This window comes from Spermophilus citellus, assembly GCF_964194105.1.
Source record: "Spermophilus citellus genome assembly, chromosome: 6".
Lineage (NCBI taxonomy): Eukaryota > Metazoa > Chordata > Mammalia > Rodentia > Sciuridae > Spermophilus > Spermophilus citellus.
Window position 1 is genome coordinate 154,049,857 of NC_138187.1, and position 21,933 is coordinate 154,071,789.

The 21,933-nt window shown below is 38.1% G+C and overlaps 1 protein-coding gene across 1 annotated transcript in view; it reads right to left on the reverse strand.

The window, feature by feature from the left end:
• Positions 1-7,896: 7,896 nt before the first annotated feature.
• AXDND1 (axonemal dynein light chain domain containing 1) overlaps positions 7,897-21,933 on the reverse strand; it is a 99,158-nt gene continuing 85,121 nt past the window's right edge. Inside the window, exons 21-24 of the mRNA XM_081299384.1 lie at positions 17,903-18,013; positions 12,935-13,039; positions 9,124-9,206; positions 7,897-8,276 (exon numbers count right to left, since the gene is read on the reverse strand). Of these exons, the coding sequence (XP_081155510.1) occupies positions 8,048-8,276; positions 9,124-9,206; positions 12,935-13,039; positions 17,903-18,013 (528 nt within the window). The 3' untranslated portion in view covers positions 7,897-8,047. The remainder of the gene's footprint in view (positions 8,277-9,123; positions 9,207-12,934; positions 13,040-17,902; positions 18,014-21,933) is intronic.

The window sequence follows — 21,933 nt, forward strand, 5'->3', positions numbered from 1 at the left end:
CTCAGTAGTTAAGCTGAGAATTAAGCAGATGTGTGGAAGTCAAGTCTGTTGAAAGACGGGTTACCAACTGGTCTCTGAGTTCAGAGAGAAGCTGAGAGCTTCTCTCACTGTAGCTGAGATCTTAGACCCTGCTGCCAGATATACTAGATTTGATTCAGGCTTTGTCACCTAACAAGCTGTTAGGTGATATGGGCATGATACTTATCCTGAGTATATTTGGGGATGAAAGCAGAGCCCACTTCAGAAAGCTATCATGACTAAATGAGTTCAAATATATGAAATATTAGCATAGCACAAAGCTTACACAAGGCAAATGCTCAATAAATAATGGCTATCACTACTATTCTGGTTTTACCCCAGTAGCAATAAGTGACAGCAGTCAGGCTGCATCCACCTAGAAGCCTTCCACTCCACATGTTGCTTCCATGCTTTAAAGGTAGGCAGCCCTGATGGCCAGTACTCCCAGAGTGGTTGTTCTGGGACAGAAATAGCTTCAGGACTTGCACATGTGGGCTCCTGTGTTTGAGTCTCTGTAAATACTGGATCCTCAGCCCAAGAGCTAACCAGAATTTGTTTCAAAGTGACAGCCATTTGGGATCATAGCAGAGTAAAAGCAGGGCAGAAGAAATCACATAATCTTCTCTTTCTTGCCTGGGCTTTATCACTGGGATAGCCAGAGTAGAAAAATGGGTGATGTATTACCAGGAGTACTCTGTCAACTCCATGATCTGTTGAAGATCTGGGCTGTCGGAAGAAGTGAGGACATCTTATCTGTCAAAAAGAAGTTTGCGTAGCAAGGTAGATCATGGGGATTGTTTGTCCTATCTTCACACTTTTGGAGTGTTTCTTATGTCTGGTCAAGAGATATGGGCTGGGGTTGTAGTTCAGTGATAGAGTCCTTGTCTAGCATGTGCGAGGCACTGGGTTCGATCCTCAGCACCACATATAAATAAATGAAGGTCTATTGACAACAAAAATATTTTTTTTTTTAAAAAAAGAGGTAGCTTAAAGTGTGCCTCTGCCAAATCAGGTGTTCCTAGAGGGCCCAAACCCTGCAAATGTAAAATGTTGATCTCCAAACAGAAGATACTGCATTCTTGCAGGGGCCCTTTCATTGGTCTTTCAAGAACAAGAGCAATATCCAAGCCTAATGGCCATGCTTGCACTGGGACTGCTTAGGGAACTTGCTGAGTAATCCTAAATTGGAAATGACCTTGAGGCTATGGAGAGTTGGTTAAAATAGCTCTCCATTTTTCTGAGAGAAAGATGCAAGTTCTAATGAATTCTAGGCATTGATTTCTCCCAATATGGCTATAGAGGTCATCATTCTCAGCAAGCATTTCCGTTTTGCAGGTATGCAGATCCTATGCATCAGGGCTATAGCATTTATACTTCTAATTTTGGAGAAACTCACTTTGCTTCTTCTGTGAAAATATTTTGTTAGGTAAGATACATATTTGGGATTCCAGAAATATGCAGATAATGCTCTAGAGCTTTTGAGCCTGCAGGCAGAATTGCTAGCAGTTTTTGAAAGTAAAGTGCAAGATGCAGGTTTGCCAGGTAATACCTGAGTCTCTGATATCTAGCTAGGAAAGTCCAGTACCTTTGAGTGGGTGTTCTTCAAAAGCTAAAAGCTTGCTCCACAGGGTGGCACTAGTGGGAGGTGGTGGAACCTTTAAAAGGTGGGGCCCAGGGGAAGATCTTTAGGTCATGGGAAATGTGCCCTTGAAAGAGATTATGGGACCCTGGTCTCTTCGTGTTCTTTCTCTTCAGTTCCATGGCTAACAAAGTTAGCAGTTTTGTTCCACCATGCACTCACAGCATGCTGTGCTGCCTCATCAGAAGCTCAAAGAAATAGGACCACTCATTCAGGGACTGGAACCTCCAGAAGTGTAAGCCAGAAATCACTATTTTCTTTTCATAAATTAACTCAGGCATTTCATTACTGTGATAGAAAGCTGATTAACACATTCAAGACCAGAGGAAAGTATAGTAAACATGAGCTACAAAGTACTAGACAAGTGGCCTGACCATGGTCAAGTCTAGGAATATAGGAAAGAAAGTTGTACTGAATCTCAAAGGAAATTGCCATGAACCACTGAGACACAGAAATCCTGAGTGACATGCCCTTGTAAAATAAGGGAAACATGAGAGTGCAGGGGAAATTGGTGTGCAATTGTCTGGGTCTACCTTGGTTCTACCTCCAGTCTTGCTCCCAATTTCAGACTCCCTGTAAATACTAGATCCCCAACCCAAGGAGAGGCTTCTCACTCTTAAGACTGCCTGAATTCTCCCTTGAATGTGTGTTTACTTCCTAAATAAACCTCTGTGTTTGACCGACAAGTGCCGAAATTCTTTTCATCACATATACAAGAACCCCACTGGTCTTGAATTCTCCCCTCTCCTCTGGGAATACCTCAGACCCTTCTCTGGAGATATTTTTACTCCTGTGATAAAGTCAGTGGGACCAATTATATGAGTAGGGCCAGATCTTACAGGAAAGACTCTCATGATGCCCTCATGCGTGGAGTAGGTGTAGATATGTAGTGAAGAACCAGGCCTGGGGGATGAGGAACTAATTCCCCACACTTCTGAAAGTCTTCCTTGTAGATGAGAGTCCAGTGAGCTGTGGGCTCACACCAATCAGCTCTGTGACTTCAGGACATCTTTTAGTCCCATTCTTGGCTGTGGTTTCATCTTCTGAGAAATGCAGATAACTATCTTCTCCACCTATTTATAGGGTTATTTTTTTTTTTTTGGTTGTTCAAAACATTACAAAGCTCATGACATATCATCTTCCATACATTTGATTCAAGTGGGTTATGAACTCCCATTTTTTACCCCAAATATAAGTTGCAGAATCACATCGGTTACACATCCACATTTTTGCATAATACCATATTAATGACTGTTGTATTTTGCTACCTTTCCTATCCCCTACTATCCCCCCTCCCCTTCCCTCTCGTTTTCCCTCTCTACCCCATCTGCAGTTGTTTAATTCTCTCCCTTGTTTTTTTTTCCCCCTTTCCCCTCACAAACTCTTATATGTAATTTTGTGTAACAATGAGGGGTCTCCTTCCATTTTCATACAGTTTCCTTATAGGGTTATTGTGAAGAAAAATCCTAAGAAAAATCCTAAGAATGCCTAAAATCAGAAGAAATCTAATAACACTACAGAAACCTAAGGCATTATCAGGATCCTCTCTTCTAAACTGAAAAAATAAAGCCTTTTATTTGACAGTCCTTTCTGCAGAGTTTAAAGTCTTTAAAAAGTATAGTTTTTTTTTTTTGACAGAAACTGGTATTTTTTGACACAACCACATCAATGTTTATAGTAGCTCAATTCACAATAACTGAGCTATAGAGTCAACCTAGGTGCCTTTCAACAGATGAAGGAATAAACCAAATGTAATATATACACATAATGGGATATTACTCAACCATAAAGAAGAATGAAATTATGGCATTTGCCAATAAATGGATGGAACTGGAGACTATCATGCTAAGTGAAATAAACCAATCCCAAAGGTCAAATGTTCTCTCTGATATGCAAATGCTAACACACAATAAGGGGGCCCAAAGGGAAGTAGGAAGTTCACTGGTTTAGACAAAGGGGAATGAAGCGAAGGAAGGGGGGGATAGGAAGAGGAAAGAAATAGAATGAATCACACATTACTTTCCTATGTTCATATATGAATATACGACCAGTGGAACTCCACATCATGTACAATTACAAGAATCAGAAGTTATATTCCATGTGTGTACAAAATATCAAAATACACTCTACTGTCAGAAGACAAATGTCTAAAAATAACAAATTAAAGAAAAAAGAAAAAAAGAAACTGGTACTTTCACATACCTCTCAGAAAATTAATTGAAGAGGCTAGCACACTTTTGCAGGAAGTGTTTTTAATCTGGGAAGTAAGCTAATGCACTGATCTCCACAGCCACTGCTGTGCTTTTAAAGAGAAAATGCTCTTGGGTTGTATACTGTGACTTTTCTAGTAGCTGTTGCAAAGGGAGTCCTCCAACTGAGCCACATGTCAGCTCTTTAACTCAGTACTATCTGGGTGTGTCAGTGATGTAGCCACTGTGAACCCCACCCAGCATACTTTGGATGCTACTTGGATTTATCTTGTTAATGGATTTAGTCCAGATTCTGGCTTTACCGTCAGGATTACTCTCTTTGCGTTGTACCTCTATAAAGAAAAAACCAATTAGAATATCATAGTAATAATATCTTATACTTACGATGGCTTTTAGCTTTAATAGCAGTTTAAAAATTCCATTCTGCCTGAGTAACTTTCATACTACGGACAAGTTGTGTGCCAAAAGTTTGACTCCACATTAGTGACTGAGATTTTGAACACATTTCCCAAAGTTTAAGTGTGATCAGTTAAATTGCTTGCACTCTAGGTCCTGGGGCAGGGGACTATGTGACTGAGAAGCAAAAAAGAGAAAGAATATTTCCTCCATCCTCTTGTACATATCTCAATTTTAATGGGAAAAAAATTCAAATAGAGTTAATCTTCAGGATCTTCCCTTTCCATTCAGCACACCTCTGCTGTTTCCCACCCTCTTTCTCCAGACTTGTGGCATGACATGGAAAGTGGGTCCATGATTCCCCGCTTCCCAGTGTGAATCCTACAGACTGGCTGCTGCTACCTCCAATGCACCTCTGGTCACTTTAGTTTACCATGTGCACTGCTTTTAGTGTCTTCCCCACATGTAATCACAGGCCCACACTGGAATCCAGGATAAACCATATTCATCGTTGTAAACTCCCCTTTCTTCACTCACAACTTACTCTACAGTGATTTGCTAATCATAAACATACAAAAAAATATATTCCCCTACTCTGTCCAGGTCTTTTCTTTTCTTTTTCTTTTTTTTAAAGAGAGAGTGAAAGAGGAGAGAGAGAGAGAGAATTTTTTAATATTTATTATTTTTTTTTTAGTTCTCGGCGGACACAACATCTTTGTTGGTATGTGGTGCTGAGGATCGAACCCGGGCCGCACGCATGCCAGGCCAGCGCGCTACCGCTTGAGCCACATCCCCAGCCCCCAGGTCTTTTCTTTACTCAACAAATCACATACTCTTTTCTTTACCATAATAGAATGTTCCTTCCTTTACTGCACAACTTTCAGGAAAAAAGTGATTTCACTTGCACTAACTCACACAAATATAGCAGTATCAGACTGCTCCAGAGGCGTTTGAATTCTTTAAAGGGCTACTTGCTAATGTTAAGAAATGTTAGACTTGGGGATTTTTGGGGAGAAACTGTTCAGGTCAACTGCCTGAATGGATATCGGCTTGCTTAGGAGTCAGCTATCCTAAGCTTTGCAAAGCTTCTCATCTTTCCCTTCTGATCCCCCTGGCAATGACTTTGATGGTAGGAGGGGTAAGGGTGACAGTTTTTTTGTGTGTGTAGGTTACTGTTTGCAGATTGGAGATAACTGCATATAGTTAACCTCTACTTAAATCACTAAAACTTCTCAATTCTGGGTTTAATTTGGTTTAGATATAAGGTGTTCCCCAAAAGCTCATGTGTGAGACAATGCAAGAATGTTCAAGGTTGTAGCTTAGTGGCAGAGGGCTTGCCTAGCAAGTGTGAGGTACTGGGTTTGATCTTAGCACCCCATAAAAATAAACAAATAAAATAAATGCATGCTGCCATTGACAACTACAAAATTTTTTAAAAAAGAATGTTCAGAGGTGAAATTATTAGATCATGAGAGTAAATATTATAAGTGGATTAATTCACTTTTATGAACTAACTGGGGTTAATTGTAGGCAGGTAGGGTGTGGTTGAAGAAAATAGGTCACTGGGGACATGATTGGGTTTTATATGTTATCCCTGATGAATGGAGCTCACTCTCTGCTTCCTGATTGCCATGCCTGAACTACTTCCTTCTGCCATGCCTGTCACCAAGATGTTCTGCCTCACTTCAGGCCCAGAGCAATGGCATTAGCTAACCACGGACTAAAGCTCTGGAACTGTGAGCCAAAATAATTCCTCTAAATCATTCTTGTCAAGTCTTTTGGTCACATTGAGTAAAGCTGACTAAAACAAATTAACCCTCAAGATATTTATGAAAATGGGCAAAACCCAAGTCCTTCATTCCATATTAAGGTAACCTCTCCAGTTTAACTTGAAAATTTTTTGTATGGTTTGCATGCTTATATTTTTAAATCTGGAAAAGGTCTAGTTTTAAAATTATTGGGATTAAAGCTTCATCCAGAATTTGAGAGGATGAAACTTTAAATTCATGAAAATTATCTCACATATATTCAAGACCTAAAACTAAAGGATTGTCACACTTAGAACAAATAACATTTTGATCAGTTCAGAGTTGAAAGGAGAAGAGAAAATGAGTTGAAACTCTTTCTTCAAACACTGTTAGTGAATCTGTGCCCAGGGCTGGGAATAGTGAGGGTTGGCTAACTTCATTGCTTTTGCAGGGGGTGAGGCAGGGGTGACAGCAGAGAAGAGGAGTAGATACTTTCCCAGTACCATCTCTTGTACCAGGAGTTGTCCTGGAAACGGAACACAGGGCGGAGATAAAAGCAAAAATGAAACAGTCTCCAGCAGTGAAGACTCTGAGAATTTCTTGTGGGCAGATTACTGTTCTACATAGAGATAAGAAATGAAAAGTCAAATTCCTCTTCCTGAAGAATTAAATTTTTGAATAACAGAAAAATCCAACAAGTACCAAAACATAAAGACAAAATTCTCCATAAATCTCTATCATCCAGACACAATGTCTATCAGTATTTGGTCATATTTATTTCTGGTCTTCTAATCTTAAAAAAAGTCATATCCTATTTCTTGCATTTCATATTTAACATAAAAATTTCCCTTGTTACTAAACCCTCCTGTAAATACCATTTTAATAGTTGCATATTCAAGTATATTGAGATAGCATGATTTATTTAAAATGTCTTACATGAGTGAAAAAGTGGATTGTTTCTATTTTTCCTATTATATACATTAATATACCAAACACCTCTGCACATTAAACTTTTTGCTATATTGAAGATTTTTTGGTTGCGGTGGCGGGGCAGCCCTGGAACTGTTCCTGCTAGGTAAACACACTACCAGCCCCCAGGATCAGGATGATGATGATGATGGTGATGGTGATGATGATGATAATGATGATTGAGATGAGGTCTTACTATGTTTCCCAGGTTGATCTCAAACTCAGGGGCTCAAAGGATCCTCACCTCAGCCTCCCAAAAGTGGGACTATAGACACATGTCACCACAGCAGCTATTTCTTTAGGCAAGATTTTCAAGAGTGACATTGTAAGTAGAATATATGCATGTTTGAAAGAATACCCATACCTACTCTCAAATTATATTTATTTTTATTTTTTTGGCAGGCCTCATGCATACTAGGCAAGCACTCTTCCACTGAGCTACATCCCTAGTCTCAAATTATATTCTAAAAAATTGATCAAATTATGCTAAGTACATACATGAATATAACACAGTGAATTTCATTTTTATGTATATCTATAAATCACCACTTTAACAATCAATAGGTAAACAGAAAAAAGACCAGTGGAATAGAGGACAGGGAACAAGGGGAGGGATAAGGAATAGAGAGGACTGAAATAGAGCAAATTATATTCCAGGAATGTATGATTATGTAAAAATGTACCCCACTATTATGTACATATAATATTTAAAACACTAATAAGAACATTATAAAACAATTATGCTGTTACTTATGATGAACAGTTTTATTTCACTTAAAGAAACTTTTGCCAGTTTTTTAAGTAAAAGTTGTATTTCATGTTTATTTGTCCACTACCTCTAGTTACTTGGTTTTCTTTACGTGAATTGTCCAAAAAGCTAGTGAAATATATGTGTAAGCCTATCAGAAGCATAGACTAGTGGATCAGCACTAAAGATATGCTACTCTTTTAAAATATTTGTGGCACAATCTTGTTTTCTTTCATAAATATAATCTAAATAAAGCAAAACGAGAAAGCAAATCTCACCTTTCTTTAGAGGTTTTGAGCAAATTTCTATTGGCCTAAATTTATTCTTCCTCCTCCTCCTCACCCTCCTGCTTTTGTTTTTCCACCACTTTAACTTTCTCTTCTTTTCCTCTTTCATATTTTTCTTGTTTGTCTTCTGATTCCTTTCTAATCTTGATAATTTCTTCTAGTTCCCCTTCCAGATCTTTATTTTTTATGAGGGTGTAATGAAGCTTCTCATATACTTCATCAAATTTCTCTTCTGCCTGTCTGGCTCTGCTTTCAACCTCTCTGTTGGACAATGTCCAAAGAAACACAACAAAATGAAAAGTGTTGAAAAGGGATAAAAACTGATCATGTGAAAAGGGCAGTGGGGTTAGATGAACATGTCCCCAAGGGTGCAAATACAGGAAGCAGGAACATCAATGATTAACCAAGAATTCAGGGCCTTGGAGCTACTATGGCCTAATGTTAGAGTTGAATCATGCTGTGATTTAAGAATATAACATACTTATTATTCTTTAGCAAAATCTGACTTTTAGGTATTTGAAATTATCTATCAATAGTCAGGAAACTCACTTTCAGTAATTAACTTGGACTTCATATAATTGATGTGATCCAACAAACTAAATCTAACAGCATCCCTTCTTTTCTTGCACCTCTAAAACCAGATTTTATAACTACAACAACAAAAACCAGTTTGAGATGTGCCTCTTATTAGGGCACATGTTATATATCTATATGGCCTGCTCTTCTGTTGGCATCCTTGGACATCTTAACTACATTACCCTTCCTACTCTTTAGGCTATGTAACATTCTCTCTTAAGTACAATAATTTCTCCCAGTTCCGTTTATTTCCTTAAGTCATCTCTTAGAAACATACTGACTCTCCTAACTCCCTACACACAGATGCACATGTGAGCACATACATACACTTTGACTCCTCCTACCTGCACTGTGGGTGAGGCTAAATGTTCCTTCCAGAGCACTACAGTTTATTGCCTCTAGCAGAAGATTTGGAGATACTCACCACACTAGTAAGAATAAAGTAGGCAAGACAGCCAAAGGTAAGCCAAGAAATGTAGATTTTTCAGATAACCCCCTGGTGAGTGGCTTTCATTTTCTGCCTTATACTTACTTTAATTTCTCCTGCATATGTTCAATTACAGCCAATACTTCAACATGCTTTTGAGCCAATGTACCTTGCTCAGCTTCTTCTTTCTGACAAAGAAAATACATGATACGAAGGAAATGAAAGTCCCAAAAGTTAATACTCTACTTCTTTAGGTATCTGAAATCAAGCCTTCCAGAATGTTCTTTTTCTACTCCTCATATTTGTCCAGTAGATTATTACACATGTTATTAACACTAAAAAATAACAAGGATACCTGTGACCAAACAGACAGCAGCTTCCAAATTATTCATACTACAATGGGCATAAATTTAAATTTCACTATGAGTTACAAGAGGCAAGAAACACAATAAGAACAAAAAGAGAGGAACAAGGATTTAAAAAATAAGAAGGGCAAACATGTTTTTGTAATAGATCAAGTTAAAGATCAAGGAAATTAACTATATCTTATTATTAATAATTTACTTCATGAGGCACATAATGTTGCAAAATCCAATAAGATTTTTTAAAAATTTTAGTTATAGAGGGACACAATACCTTTATTATTTTTATATGGTGCTGAGGATCAAACCCAGTGCTTCACACATGCAAGCCGTGAACTGTACCACTTAAAGCTACAACCCCAGCCCCCCAATAATATTTTTTTAAATTCCTACTAGAGAACATCATAAAAATCACTTAAAGGTATAAAATTTTTGTCAGGAAAAGGAAAAAAATAACCTCTATATTTTGAATCTAGATATATTCTTGAAAACAAAGTAACAGGAATGTGAAAGAGGAAATTAGAGGCAAAAAATATAAGCATATTTCCAAATGAATATTCTATTAAAAGCTCATACTTCCCCGGAAGTATGAGCTTTTAAAAATCTACCTGCTTTTTTTTTTCCAATCAGAGGGAAATAAAAGGAAAACCCCACATAACAGCTGAAATGGGAGTTTTAAGTGTGTAGCCAGACGGCCACAAAATAGGGTCCTATGGGACCAAGCAAAGCCCTGTTGGGGCCTCATCCTCACGTGTGTGACTGTGCTGCTGCACTACCTTTCACTAAAACCTGAGAAAAAAAATGTATGGATTGTTTTCATTTGTAGTCTAATATTGTACTCTCTTCTTATGTTTTCCAATCCAAGTTTTCTAAGGAATCTCCATACTGTCTTCCGGAGTGGTTGCACCAATCTGCAGCCTCATCAGCAATGTATGAGTGAACCTTATCCCCACATCCTTGCCAACATTTATTGTTGCTTATATTCTTGAAAATTGCCATTATGACTGGAGTGAGATGGACTCTCAGTGTAGCTTGCATTTCTCTAATTGCTAGAGATGTTGGACATTTTTTCATATATTTGTTGACTCTTCTGTGAAGTGTCTATTCAGTTCTTTGCCCATTTCTTGGATTATTTGGGGTTTGGTGTTAAGTTTTTTGAGTTCTTTGTATATCCTGGAAATTAATGGTCTATCTGAGGTGCAAGTGGTAAAGATTTCCTCCCATTCTGCAGGCTCTCTCTTCACACTCTTGATTATTTCCTTGGCTGTGAAGAAGCTTTTTAGTTTGATACCATCCCCTTTATTGGTTCCTGATTTTACTTTTTGCGCTTTAGGAGTCTAGGTTGAGGAACTTGGTTCCGAAGCTGACACGATGGAGATTTGGGCCTATATTTTCTTAATGTAGGCACAGAGTCTCTGGTCTGATGCTAGGTCCTTGATCCACTTTGAATTGAGTTTTGTGCAGCGTGAGAGATAGGGGTTCAATTTCATTCTACTACATATGGATTTCCAGTTTTCCCAGCACCATTTTCAGGCTATCTTTTCTACAATGTATATTTATGGTGCCCTTGTCTAGCATGAGATAACTGTATTGATGTGGGCATGTCTCTGCATCTTCTATTCTGTTTCACTGGTCTTCATATCTGCTTTGGTGCCATTTTTGTACTATAGCTCTTTAATATAAGATCTGGCATTATAGTGCCTCCTGCTTCACTTTTCTTGCTAAGGATTGCTTTGGCTATTTTGAGCCTCGTGTTTTTCTCAATGAATTTCATGACTTTTTTTTCTATTCCTGTGAAGAATGCCATTGGAATTTTAATAGGAATTACATTAAATATGTATCATGCTTTTGGGAGTATGATCATTTTAACAACATTAATTCTGCCTACTCAAAAACATGGGAAATCTTTCAATCTTCTAAGGTCGTCTATAATTTCTTTCTTTAGTGTTCTGTAGTTTTTATTGTAGAGGTCTTTTACCTCCTTTGTTAAATTGATTCCAAAGTATTTTTTGGTCTTCTAGATGTAGGATCATGTCGCCAGCAAACAGCAATAGTTTGAGCTATTCTTTTCCTACTTATATCCCTTTAATTTCTTTCTTTTGCTTAATTGCTTTGGCTAGAGTTTCAAGGACTATGTTGAATGGAAATGGTGAAAGAGGGTGTCCCTGTCTTGTTCTAGATTTTAGAGGGAATACTTTCAGTTTTTCTCCATTTATAATGATGATAGCCTTGGGTTTAACTTTTACAATGTTGAGGTATATTCCTACTATCTCTAGTTTTCCTAGTGTTTTGAATATGAATGGATGCTATATTTTGTCAAATGCTTTTTTCTCCATCTGTTGAGGTAATCATGTGATTCTTTAAGTCTATTGAATTGCATTTATTGATTCACATATGTTGAACTAGTTTGCATCCCTGGAATGAAAAATAGCCACATCACATGCCTGGTTGAGGCTGATAAATGACAGCACAGTAGTTTTCCCTTATCATGGGGGATATACTTTCCAAGATTCCCAGATGATACTTGAAACTGCAGATATTATGTGCTATTCAGCTTTGTATCACTGTGACAAAATATCTGAGATACACAACTTTTAAAAGGAGGAAAGATTTATTTTGGTTTATGATTGCAGAAGTTTCAGTTCATGGTCATTCGGTCCTGTTGCCTTTGGTTAGGGTGAAGCAGAACATCATAGTTGGGGGCACATGGTGGAGTAAAGCTACTTACCTCATAATAGCCAAGAAGCAAAGAGAAAGAGGAAGAGTCAATATCCCAAAATCTCCCTCAAGGATATGTCCGCAATGATTTAACTTCCTAACCATCAGGTCCTCCCTCCTAAAAGATCTCCCACCTCCTCAGAGTGCCATCAGACGGAGATCAGGTCTTCAACACATCTGAACCATAATAGTGCCTGTCCTTATATATAAACACCATGCTTCTGTGACAGTCAATATAATAACGAGGGCATCTACTGAAGCAGGTGGCACATAAGTACAGACATGCAGAACAAAGGGGGTAACTGTCATCCTGGTCAGCACAGAGCAGGATGGTATGAAACTTCATCATATTACTCAAAATGATGTGTGGCTTAAAACTATAAATTGTTTATTTCTGGAATTTTCCAAGTAATATTTTCAGACTGTGGTTGACCATGGTATAACTGAAACTGATGAAAGTGAAATTACTTTATTATTTTCCAAATAAATTACCCAGGAAGGGGCAGAAAAATAGGGGGAAAATGACAGAAAAAAAATAAAATCTGCTAAATAAATATGTCTAAAAATTAATCAAATATTGACCAGGAGATTGACAAAATAAAAGAATAAAATTCTGATATTAAAATGAGGCTTAAAGATGAGAATGAGAAATTTCTGGAAAGTTAAGATAAAGAAATGAGAGTTTTTCAGGGATGATGCTAGAAGAAAAAGAAAATCTGTGTAATACCTTACTTAGGAGTGCCTGATCCTCCTAGAGGACTAAAAGCTATGCAACATTCACATCATTTTCACACACTGTTAGTTTTAAGTGTCCTAGTTGGGTTTTAGATACATACCCAGGAAGCCAATACATATTCTCCTGATAGAGGTTTGGAATAAACATTTTCATCTTCCTCAATATATCGAATGACTTCTTCCTTCTCTGTAGATGTTGAAGGGATCTGGATTACAGAAACACCAAGGACCTGTTAACCAGCAGGTGTATGACATGTGGCAAGTCAAGTTACCTGGAGCCAGGTCTGAAGCTTTAATTTTCCATTTTCTCAAACATTCAGCAAGCGTTTTGAAAATGTCCACACAGCAAACATTGACAAATTGCTAGGGAAGAGGGGGTGGGGATAAGGGGAGATCCCAATGGGAAAAACAGAGGATTTCTTCCAGGCCTCAGGAACTCACAGTATAGCAGTGAAGACAGATAATAAAACAAAGAAAACACAACATGATTACTGTTAGCATAAAAGTGTGTCCCAAAGGCTGTGTGCGCCCAGGAAAAGGAGCTTGCACTCTGTCCAGAAACTCTGCCCAGAAGTGTTCACTGGGAAAATGACATTTGGAGGCTGAACAGATGCTTATAAAACAGAAAAAGTCCGGAACGAAGTCCACAGGCAATGATAATATTAATAAAAATATAATAATTATTATATAATTATAAAATAATATTATTATTAATAATAATAGCTATTATTATTATGATGTAAACAAAGGGAAAAGTACTGGCCTTCTATGTGCCAAGAACTTTACCAGAAATAACAGAAACTGCTGGTCAAAAGAGACTTAGGTACTATACAATATTTTTGTTCTGTCTTGTCCTTAGGTGAGTAAAAGGCCCAGGACAAGGTCTGGAGTCATGGCCACGTTAAAACTATATGCAGAGAATATTAGGGAAGTAAATCAAGGCACTGGAGACAGTGTTGGGCAGTTATGAGTTATGTAAGCTGAAGACAGTAGCAGTTAGTCTAGAATCCGCAAGTGCTCTTCTGCCAGGCTCATCTAGGTTTGAATGTTTGTTCTGCCATAAAGCTATATGGTTTAGGGTAATACAGTCAACCTATCAGAGCTTTAATTTTCCTATCTATAAATGAGCATAATGTTATACCTTCATGTTGTTTCGTATAGGTAAGAATGTGCAGAGTTCATGATGGGAACTCAATAATTGGTAGTTACAATTGTGTTTTTATTATATTAATACAAATGCCCACAAAGGGATTTTATAACTACAAATGCATCAGCAGTGGTAGAGACTAGGATGGGGAGAAATATGGGGCTGGGACAGGAGAAAGGTAAAAGCAGATTGGGGTTGGAGCTGAATCAGTGGAGATATGGAATTTAAACTGCTATTTGAAAAATCTGGCAATGAAGGACAAAGAAACAGCACCAGGGTAAGAGGTTGTTCATTCAGTTAGTAGGACAGGGATGAATGCAGCTAATGGACAAAGGCTGGATTTAGAAAGGAAAACAGAGTGACACAGGGTAATTGTGTCTGTGGGTGTGGCTAGATCTATGAGGAAAAAAAGGAAGAAGTCACTCTAGAGGGTCTACTTCTACTTTCCATGGGGCTTATGTCTGTTTCTTAAAAAGATGAAGGAAATAATCTTAACCTATATGCTTACCAGACTGGTTTTGAACTTGGGGGTTCAAACAACTCTTCTGTCTCAGTCTCCCTAGCAGCTGGGACTACAGGTACCCACTACTACTCCCCAGCAAATAATCATACCTCTTCTGCTTTCTCTTCTTCCTCTTCCACTCTCTCCTGAGATTCCTTAGTCTCTTCACTTTCTTCTTCATCCTCTTTAGAAGGCTTATCTATATCTATTTCAGGTTCAATGAAGTCTTTGCTAACTTCCTGTGTGATGACACAATATTATAATCAAGGCTTACTGTCTGTCATTATTTATTCATACATCTTAATTGAGTGCTAATTCTGCAACTGGGTAATGAGCCCTTGGTAAGAACACAAAAGTTGGTAAGAAAGGTCCCTGCCTTAAAGAAGCTTACAATTTTGTGGACAACAAATCCTATAGATGTCCATAGTCATGCAGTAGGGAGCACCTAATGCAGACCAAGAGAAAGAGAAGGTTGGTCAAGCAGGTTTCCTGGAGGAGATGTCTGAGTTTTTTCTTGTAGCCTAAGAAAAGGAAGGAAGAAAGCACAAAGAGGTTCTGGGCACAGGATTTTGTATGTAAATAACTGGTTTGAAAATAAAAGTAGTTCAATTGAATAGAATATTTGAGGTAAGTAAGAAGACAAGAACAATCATAGAGGACAGGCTAGATGGTCATGCCATGGAAACTGGATTTTACCCTGAAAGTAATGAGGCAGGAAAAAGGAAAGAAAGAAAAAAGGAAAAGAGGAAGAGAATGAAAGAGAAGGGAGAATAAAAAGACAGAAAGCAGGAATGAGCAACAGAGGTTGCAGGGATGAAGAGGAAGAGCACTCAAGATGTTTAAGAGGTAACTCTTGTGATTGACAAGATGGACATAGGATGGGGGGCTGGAGTTGTGCCTCAGAGGTAGAGCGCTCATCTTGCATGTGCAAGGCCCTGGGTTGGATCCTCAGCACCATATAAAATTAAATAAATAAAATAAAGGTACTGTGTCCAACTGTGGGAGGCCACTCTGAATGATTCATGTTTTCCCCGCCCCCAGAGAGGCTTTGACCATCACTACATCTCGTAGTGACCTGGACATTGCCAGGGTTCTGGAAGCCCTGCAGCTCCTTGGGTCGAATTACACTCGCCTGTCCTTTGTAACCCTGCCCCTCCTGACCTTTTTTGGATGGAACTTTCTAAGAACAAGGGTCCCCCCAATAAAAGCCCATTTCCAGACATGCTTGCTCTCTCTCGCCAGCCTCTTGTGACTTTTCCTGGCTCTCCCATTTGGGGAGCTTGAGGCTGAGATCGGAGGAGCCATCCTGAAGCTTGTTTAAAGGTAAAGTGTGTGTCTGTGTTTTATTTGGTGTCCCTGGAAATTCACAGGAGCGACCTGAAGATCAGCTGCCCTCGCAGGTGAGGGGCAGCATCCAACTACAACTAAAAAATATTTTTTAAAAAAAGATGGACATTGGATGATTAGGGAAAAGGTGCATCTTGAATGACACATGGTTTATAATTTAGGCCACTAGATAGATGATGATGCCATTCAGAGATAATGAACAAAGATGGATAAACAGGTTTGGAGAGGGACGAGTTCAGGTTAGGCTATATGAGTCTGAGGTATTGCTGAGATATCTGAGTTTATATATCCAGTAAATACCTGAAAATATGGAGGTATTTGAGCTAAAGATAGATATTTGACAGTTATATGACTTAGTTAAAGCCAAGAAAGTAAATCATATTCTAAAGTCAAACTTGCAAAGTGGTGCAAGGATAAGGGTTTAGGACAGTAAGACAGTAAGTTAGTTATAAAAAGAGGTTGGGCAAAATAAAGAACTCACCTCAAAGGCATAAAAATAGACATCCTATATCCCATGTTCTTGGTTAAAACAATCCAACATCATAAACATGTGTTCTAAGTTAATATATAAATTTAATATTCTCAGTTTTTAAAAAAATCATATTTTTCTAGAGCTCAATGATAAAATTATACAGAAGAATAAATAAGCAAGAAAAGCAAAAAAAAAAAAATACTTGGAAAAAAAGATCAATGAGAATGATTGGCCCTACCAGATATGAAAATATATCAGAAAGCCTCAAAAATTAAAATGCTGTGGTAATGACCCATAAATAGAAAAAAGCAATGGGTAAGGATAGAAAATCCAGAAACAGACTTAAGTGGATGTGGTTGTTTTCAAATGCTGGGAATACTGTAATGTGAAAGGCAAAGCCACCTTATTTACATTAACCCAAAAGACTGAATTAGGACCTGTGGGTAGAAAAAGATAAAGTAGGCATATTATATTTAGTTTAATAGAAAGAATAATGTTCTAACAGTGTTCGCCAAAAGCAAATGGGATTAGAGATACTTTGACAAGGCAATAAAAAATCACTGATGACCTTCAAGTAGTTTTAGAGTTTTAATTAAAGTGATTGTGATGGGATTCTAAAAAATGGGAAAAATGAGCCATGTTTATAGGTTGTTTTTATTTTATTTTTTTTTATAATTTTTTTTTTATATTTATTTTTTAGTTCTCGGCGGACACAACATCTTTGTTGGTATGTGGTGCTGAGGATCAAACCCGGGCCGCACGCATACCAGGCGAGCGCGCTACCGCTTGAGCCACATCCCCAGCCCCTATAGGTTGTTTTTAGATAGATAAAATGGAACCATTAGAGAGAAAGATACTAAAGATAGATAGAAAAGAGAGAAGACTTTGGACATGAGATTAAATGTCCAAAGGAAAAAGTAACCAGGTGGAAAGACTAAGGCTGGAGAGATAGAAGGGTGAATACACAAGCAGGCATCTGAGGAAGTAGCAGGGAGCTTGTACTTGGAAGCCATTCTTCCCTTATGAAGTAGGATTAAAAAATTACCTGCCATTTGTCTAATCCAATGGACTTCTATTCTTCCCCTCCCCACCTTCCCTTGTTGTGGGTTAACTTCCACATACCAGCAAAAGGGGAATGAAGGGAAGGGGAGGGGGAGGGGAAAATAAGGACAGTAGAATTAACTGGACATAACTTTCTTAACCTTGAATATAAACACACGACCTGTGTAACTCCACATCATGTACAACCACAAGAATGGAATCCTAATTAGAATAAGTTATTCTCCATGTATGTACAACGTGTCAAAATATACTCTGTGTCATGTATACCTAAAAAGAACAAATTTTTTAAAAACCACCTGCCAACAAAGTGAGGCAAGATGTTTGGGTAGGTGATTTTCTTCCTTAAAAGGGAGAAAAGTTGCCAATGCTCTTGATCAAATTCTCTTCTGATAGAGTAAAAATGAGGATTTGCAATACTCAGTGGAAAAAGTTGCTTGAAACTCACCTAATGAAATACAAGAAGGACCTGAATAATGACCCAAATAATGACAGATCCCAGGCATCAAAGAAATGAAATAATGCTAACATGTAACAAATACCTCTTCTTCAAGTAGTTTCTCTTTTTCTTCAGATGTCAATAACTTCACTTTTCTGCCTTTGATCTGAGAAAGGAGGTGAGTACATGTGTTGATCCACTCATAACATTCATTCTGAGAAGAGATACAAGAAAATTTCTATGTCAGAAAATATCAGATTAAACCAACTCAGTCATTCACTCCTACTGAGGAACAACTGAGTACAATTCTTCTAAATATAACTCCCTTCAATTAAATTTGTATTAGTACAGTTCAAAGACTGGTTCAGAAGCGATTTACTGTGAACATAGAATGTATCTCTTATTTGACCAAGTTTGAGATCAGGTTTATAACAGGATAAGGTATAATGATGTGCCATAAAACCAGATGCAGAAGAATTATTGGGTCTACTAACACCCTAAATTGTCTGTCCTGATAAACTGTATGTGAGTGACCAGTTCAACAATGATTGCATGACAATAACATGCACTTACATACAAACTATTTTTATCCTCAATTTTTAAAGATGAGGAATATAACAGTTAAACATCTTGTTAAATATCCTGGATATATATAAAGCATAATTGGATTCTAATCTAGGTTGTGTTTTTTTTTAATTTTTTTTTGTAAATGAACACACAGTATATTTATTTTTATTAGTACTGAGAATTGAACCCAGTGCCTCACATGCTAGGCAAGTGCTTTACCACTGAGCCCCAGCCCCAGCCCTTGTCTGTGTTTTAACCAATATAGAAATATTACTCACAGTTGGACACAGTGGCCCCTGCCTGTAATCCCAGCTACTTGGAAGACTGAGGCAGAAAGACCACAAACTGGAGGCCAGATTGAGACAAGACTCTGTCTCAAAAAATATAAAAGGCTGGGGATGTAGCTCAGTGATTAAGCATCCCAGGTTCAATCCCTAGTACCAAAAAAAAAAAAAAAAAAAAAAAAGGCTCAAAAATCAAAATGTCATGGTAATGGCCCATTTAGAAAAATTAATAGTTAAGAATAGCTTTCCTCTGCCACACCTTTCTGCCGTGATGTTCTGCCTTATCTCAAAGCAATGAAACTGGCCAACTATGGATGAACCTCTAAAATCATGAGCCCAAAATAAACTTTCCCTCCTCTAAGTTGTTCTTGTTGGACATTTTGGTCATAGTGACATAAACCTAACACAGGACAGATGCTTACTTTCTGAATTCAATGGTTTAGGATGATGTCTTATTGCATATCACCAAAAGAACTGGACAAGGCAGATGATAAGTATTGGGTTTTACTCCTAACTTTACCTAATTAGTTGTGAGTTCTTGAGTAGATGCTTCATAGTCCTCATCTATTTTTAAAAAATGAAGTTGGTGGTTTATTCTAGGTGACCCTTATACATTCATGAGCTAGAAAATGTTTAACAACCATCTTGGGGGTGGGAAGCCCTGATTTGTAGCAAATGCTGATTCCCATGATATGAATGCTCCCACCATCATAATTTCCATGATATTCATCAATTCCAAATGTTGTCACTAGGTGTACAATCAGCTCTTTTTAAACCCATGTAAGCCTCCATTCCACCACTACCTTTAAGGATTCTTCCAGCTATAACATTTGATGAATATATTATTTACCTTCTTTCTTATACCTAGAACAAAAGCATTAGTTAATTTAATTTTATATTTTGGGCAGGGGCATGCTTAAAATTTAACCCAGGGCGGCTTTACAATTGAGCTATATTCCCTAACCCTTTATTTATTTATTTATTTTCTATATATCATTGGATAAAATTAAATAGAAATACAAGAGTTTTTAAAATATAAACTTTATTAATACTGGAAATTATATATATTACCATGTTTTTGTTATATGGACAATGACAGATTTTAATTATGAAAATGCAAGGAGGTACAGGATCTTCTCGCTTTCAGCGTCTGTGATGAAAAATCCGTTGTTAACCTTATTGGTTTACCCCTAAATGTAATCTGCCTCTTTTCTCTTGTAGCTTTTAATATTTTCTCTTTGTTCTGTATATTGGATATCTTCATAACAATGTGTCTTGGTGTTGGTCTACTGTGATTTTGTGTGCTTGGTGTCCTGTATGCATCTACAATTTGTATATCTGTTTCCTTTTTTATTTCTGGAAAGTTTTCTGTAATTATTTCATTCAGCAGGTTACTCATTCCCTTGGTATGAATCTCTGTGCCTTCCTCTATCCCGATGACTCGTAAGTTTGGTTTTTTTAAGTTATCCAAAATCTCTTGGATGTTTTTCTCGTGATTTTTTACCAGCCTATCTGAGTTGGCTAGACTCTTTTCAAGATGATATATTTTGTCTTCATTATCTGACGTTATGGCTTCTACTTGCTCCACTCTGTTAGTGATACTCTCGATTGAGTTTTTAATTTGGTTTATCGTTTCCTTCATTTCTAGAATTATTGTTTGATTTTTTTATAATCTCTATCTCCTGATAAAGATGCTTAACTTCTTCTTTTATCTGTTTATGTAATTCATTTTCAATGTGATCTTTAAGGTTCCTTTCCATCTGTCTAAGGTGTTCCTTGAGTTCTTTATATGGCCATTTTTCTGATGACTCCAGGTCCTCCTGAATATTTAGGCTGTCCTTCATTGTTTGTACTCCTTTTCTTCCTTGCTTTTTTATGCTCATGATACTTCTTGTTCTGTTTGACTGCTGAGTTACTGTTTACTCTTATAAATTTATTTGATGCTTTGGAGGAGAGGTATTAGAAGGGAAGGGAAGAAGTCACTAAAGAGAGTGAGTGTAGGCAGGTAGAATTCAAGAAAGGGGGAATAAGAAAATTGAAAAGAAATGAAAAGACAAAAGAAAAAAAGTGAAAAGAAAGAAAAAACGAAAAAATAAAAATTTAAAACCAAAAGAAAAAAAAATTATAATGATAATAAACAAATGGAAATTAAAGTTTAAAAAATAATAGTAATAATAATAGAAATAAAAGAATTAAAAAAAATTGAAACCATTAATAAGGAAGTTGAAGAACAACAACAACATCAACAACAAAAAGTGAAAATAAAATTAAAAAAAAATACCAATAATAATCATTAAAAAATAATAATAATAATAAATGCAGTCATAGAGCTCAATTAACTTCTCTTCCAGTAGGTGGAGCTATGCCCACTGGGCCAGGCTTCTCTTCTTGATGGGTGGGAACCAATCACTGTGCCTCAGCTCTTCTTCCCAGACTCTGCGGGTCTCCAATCCTGAGTGCCTAGGGCCTTCTCTTGTGGTTCCTCAAGCCAGGCCCCGCTCACCTGTGACGCTCACCACAATACTGGCTACACGCCGGGTCTGCTGCTCCTGGGAGCCCTGTTTCCATGGATGCCTGGGCACACCCTTTCTGTTTGCCTCCCTCAGACCCTAAGTTTGTAGGGCTTGGGGCTGAGGACCCCCAGTGAATTTGTTTGCCCTCAGGTAGCAACTCCCCTGGTAGCTGGTGCAAGGGACCTCTGTTGTCAGCAGAGGGATATCCTGGGTCTGACTATCATGCTCAGTTGGCTTTTACCTCTGTGAGTTCAGGTGGGCCGACTAGTTATTTCAGTGGGATCATTAGTGCTGAGTCACGAGAAGCAGGCGAACCAGAACTAGAATGCAGCCCAATCCGGGCTCGGTGTGTTCTGAGAGGGGCAGACTGTTTGCCCGGGATCCCCTTCAGCTCAACAGTGCCTAGTGGTCCTGAGCGAACAGTATTTTGACAGTTTACTTCTCCCTATGTTCGCGCAGCTGAAGGGGTTAGAGACTTGATCTCTCCGCGTCCGCCGCCATGTTGGATCACTTAGATTTTAAATTGTCACTCATCTTATCAGCTGTTCCATTTTACTGGGCAGCTCACTCACGCGGTGAAGAGTCTGCTCTATGGTGCTCGGTGGGAAGTGGCGGCGGCGGCGGCAGCGGCGGCAGTGGCGGCCCAGCTGTGGCCTTCGGGACCCCGAGGAGGGGGTGCCTCGGGGCCCACGCGGGCCGGGTACTGGACACGCGGGAGAGCGGGCGGGGTGGGGGAAAGAAATTGAGATCTAGATTTAGGGACTGAGCAT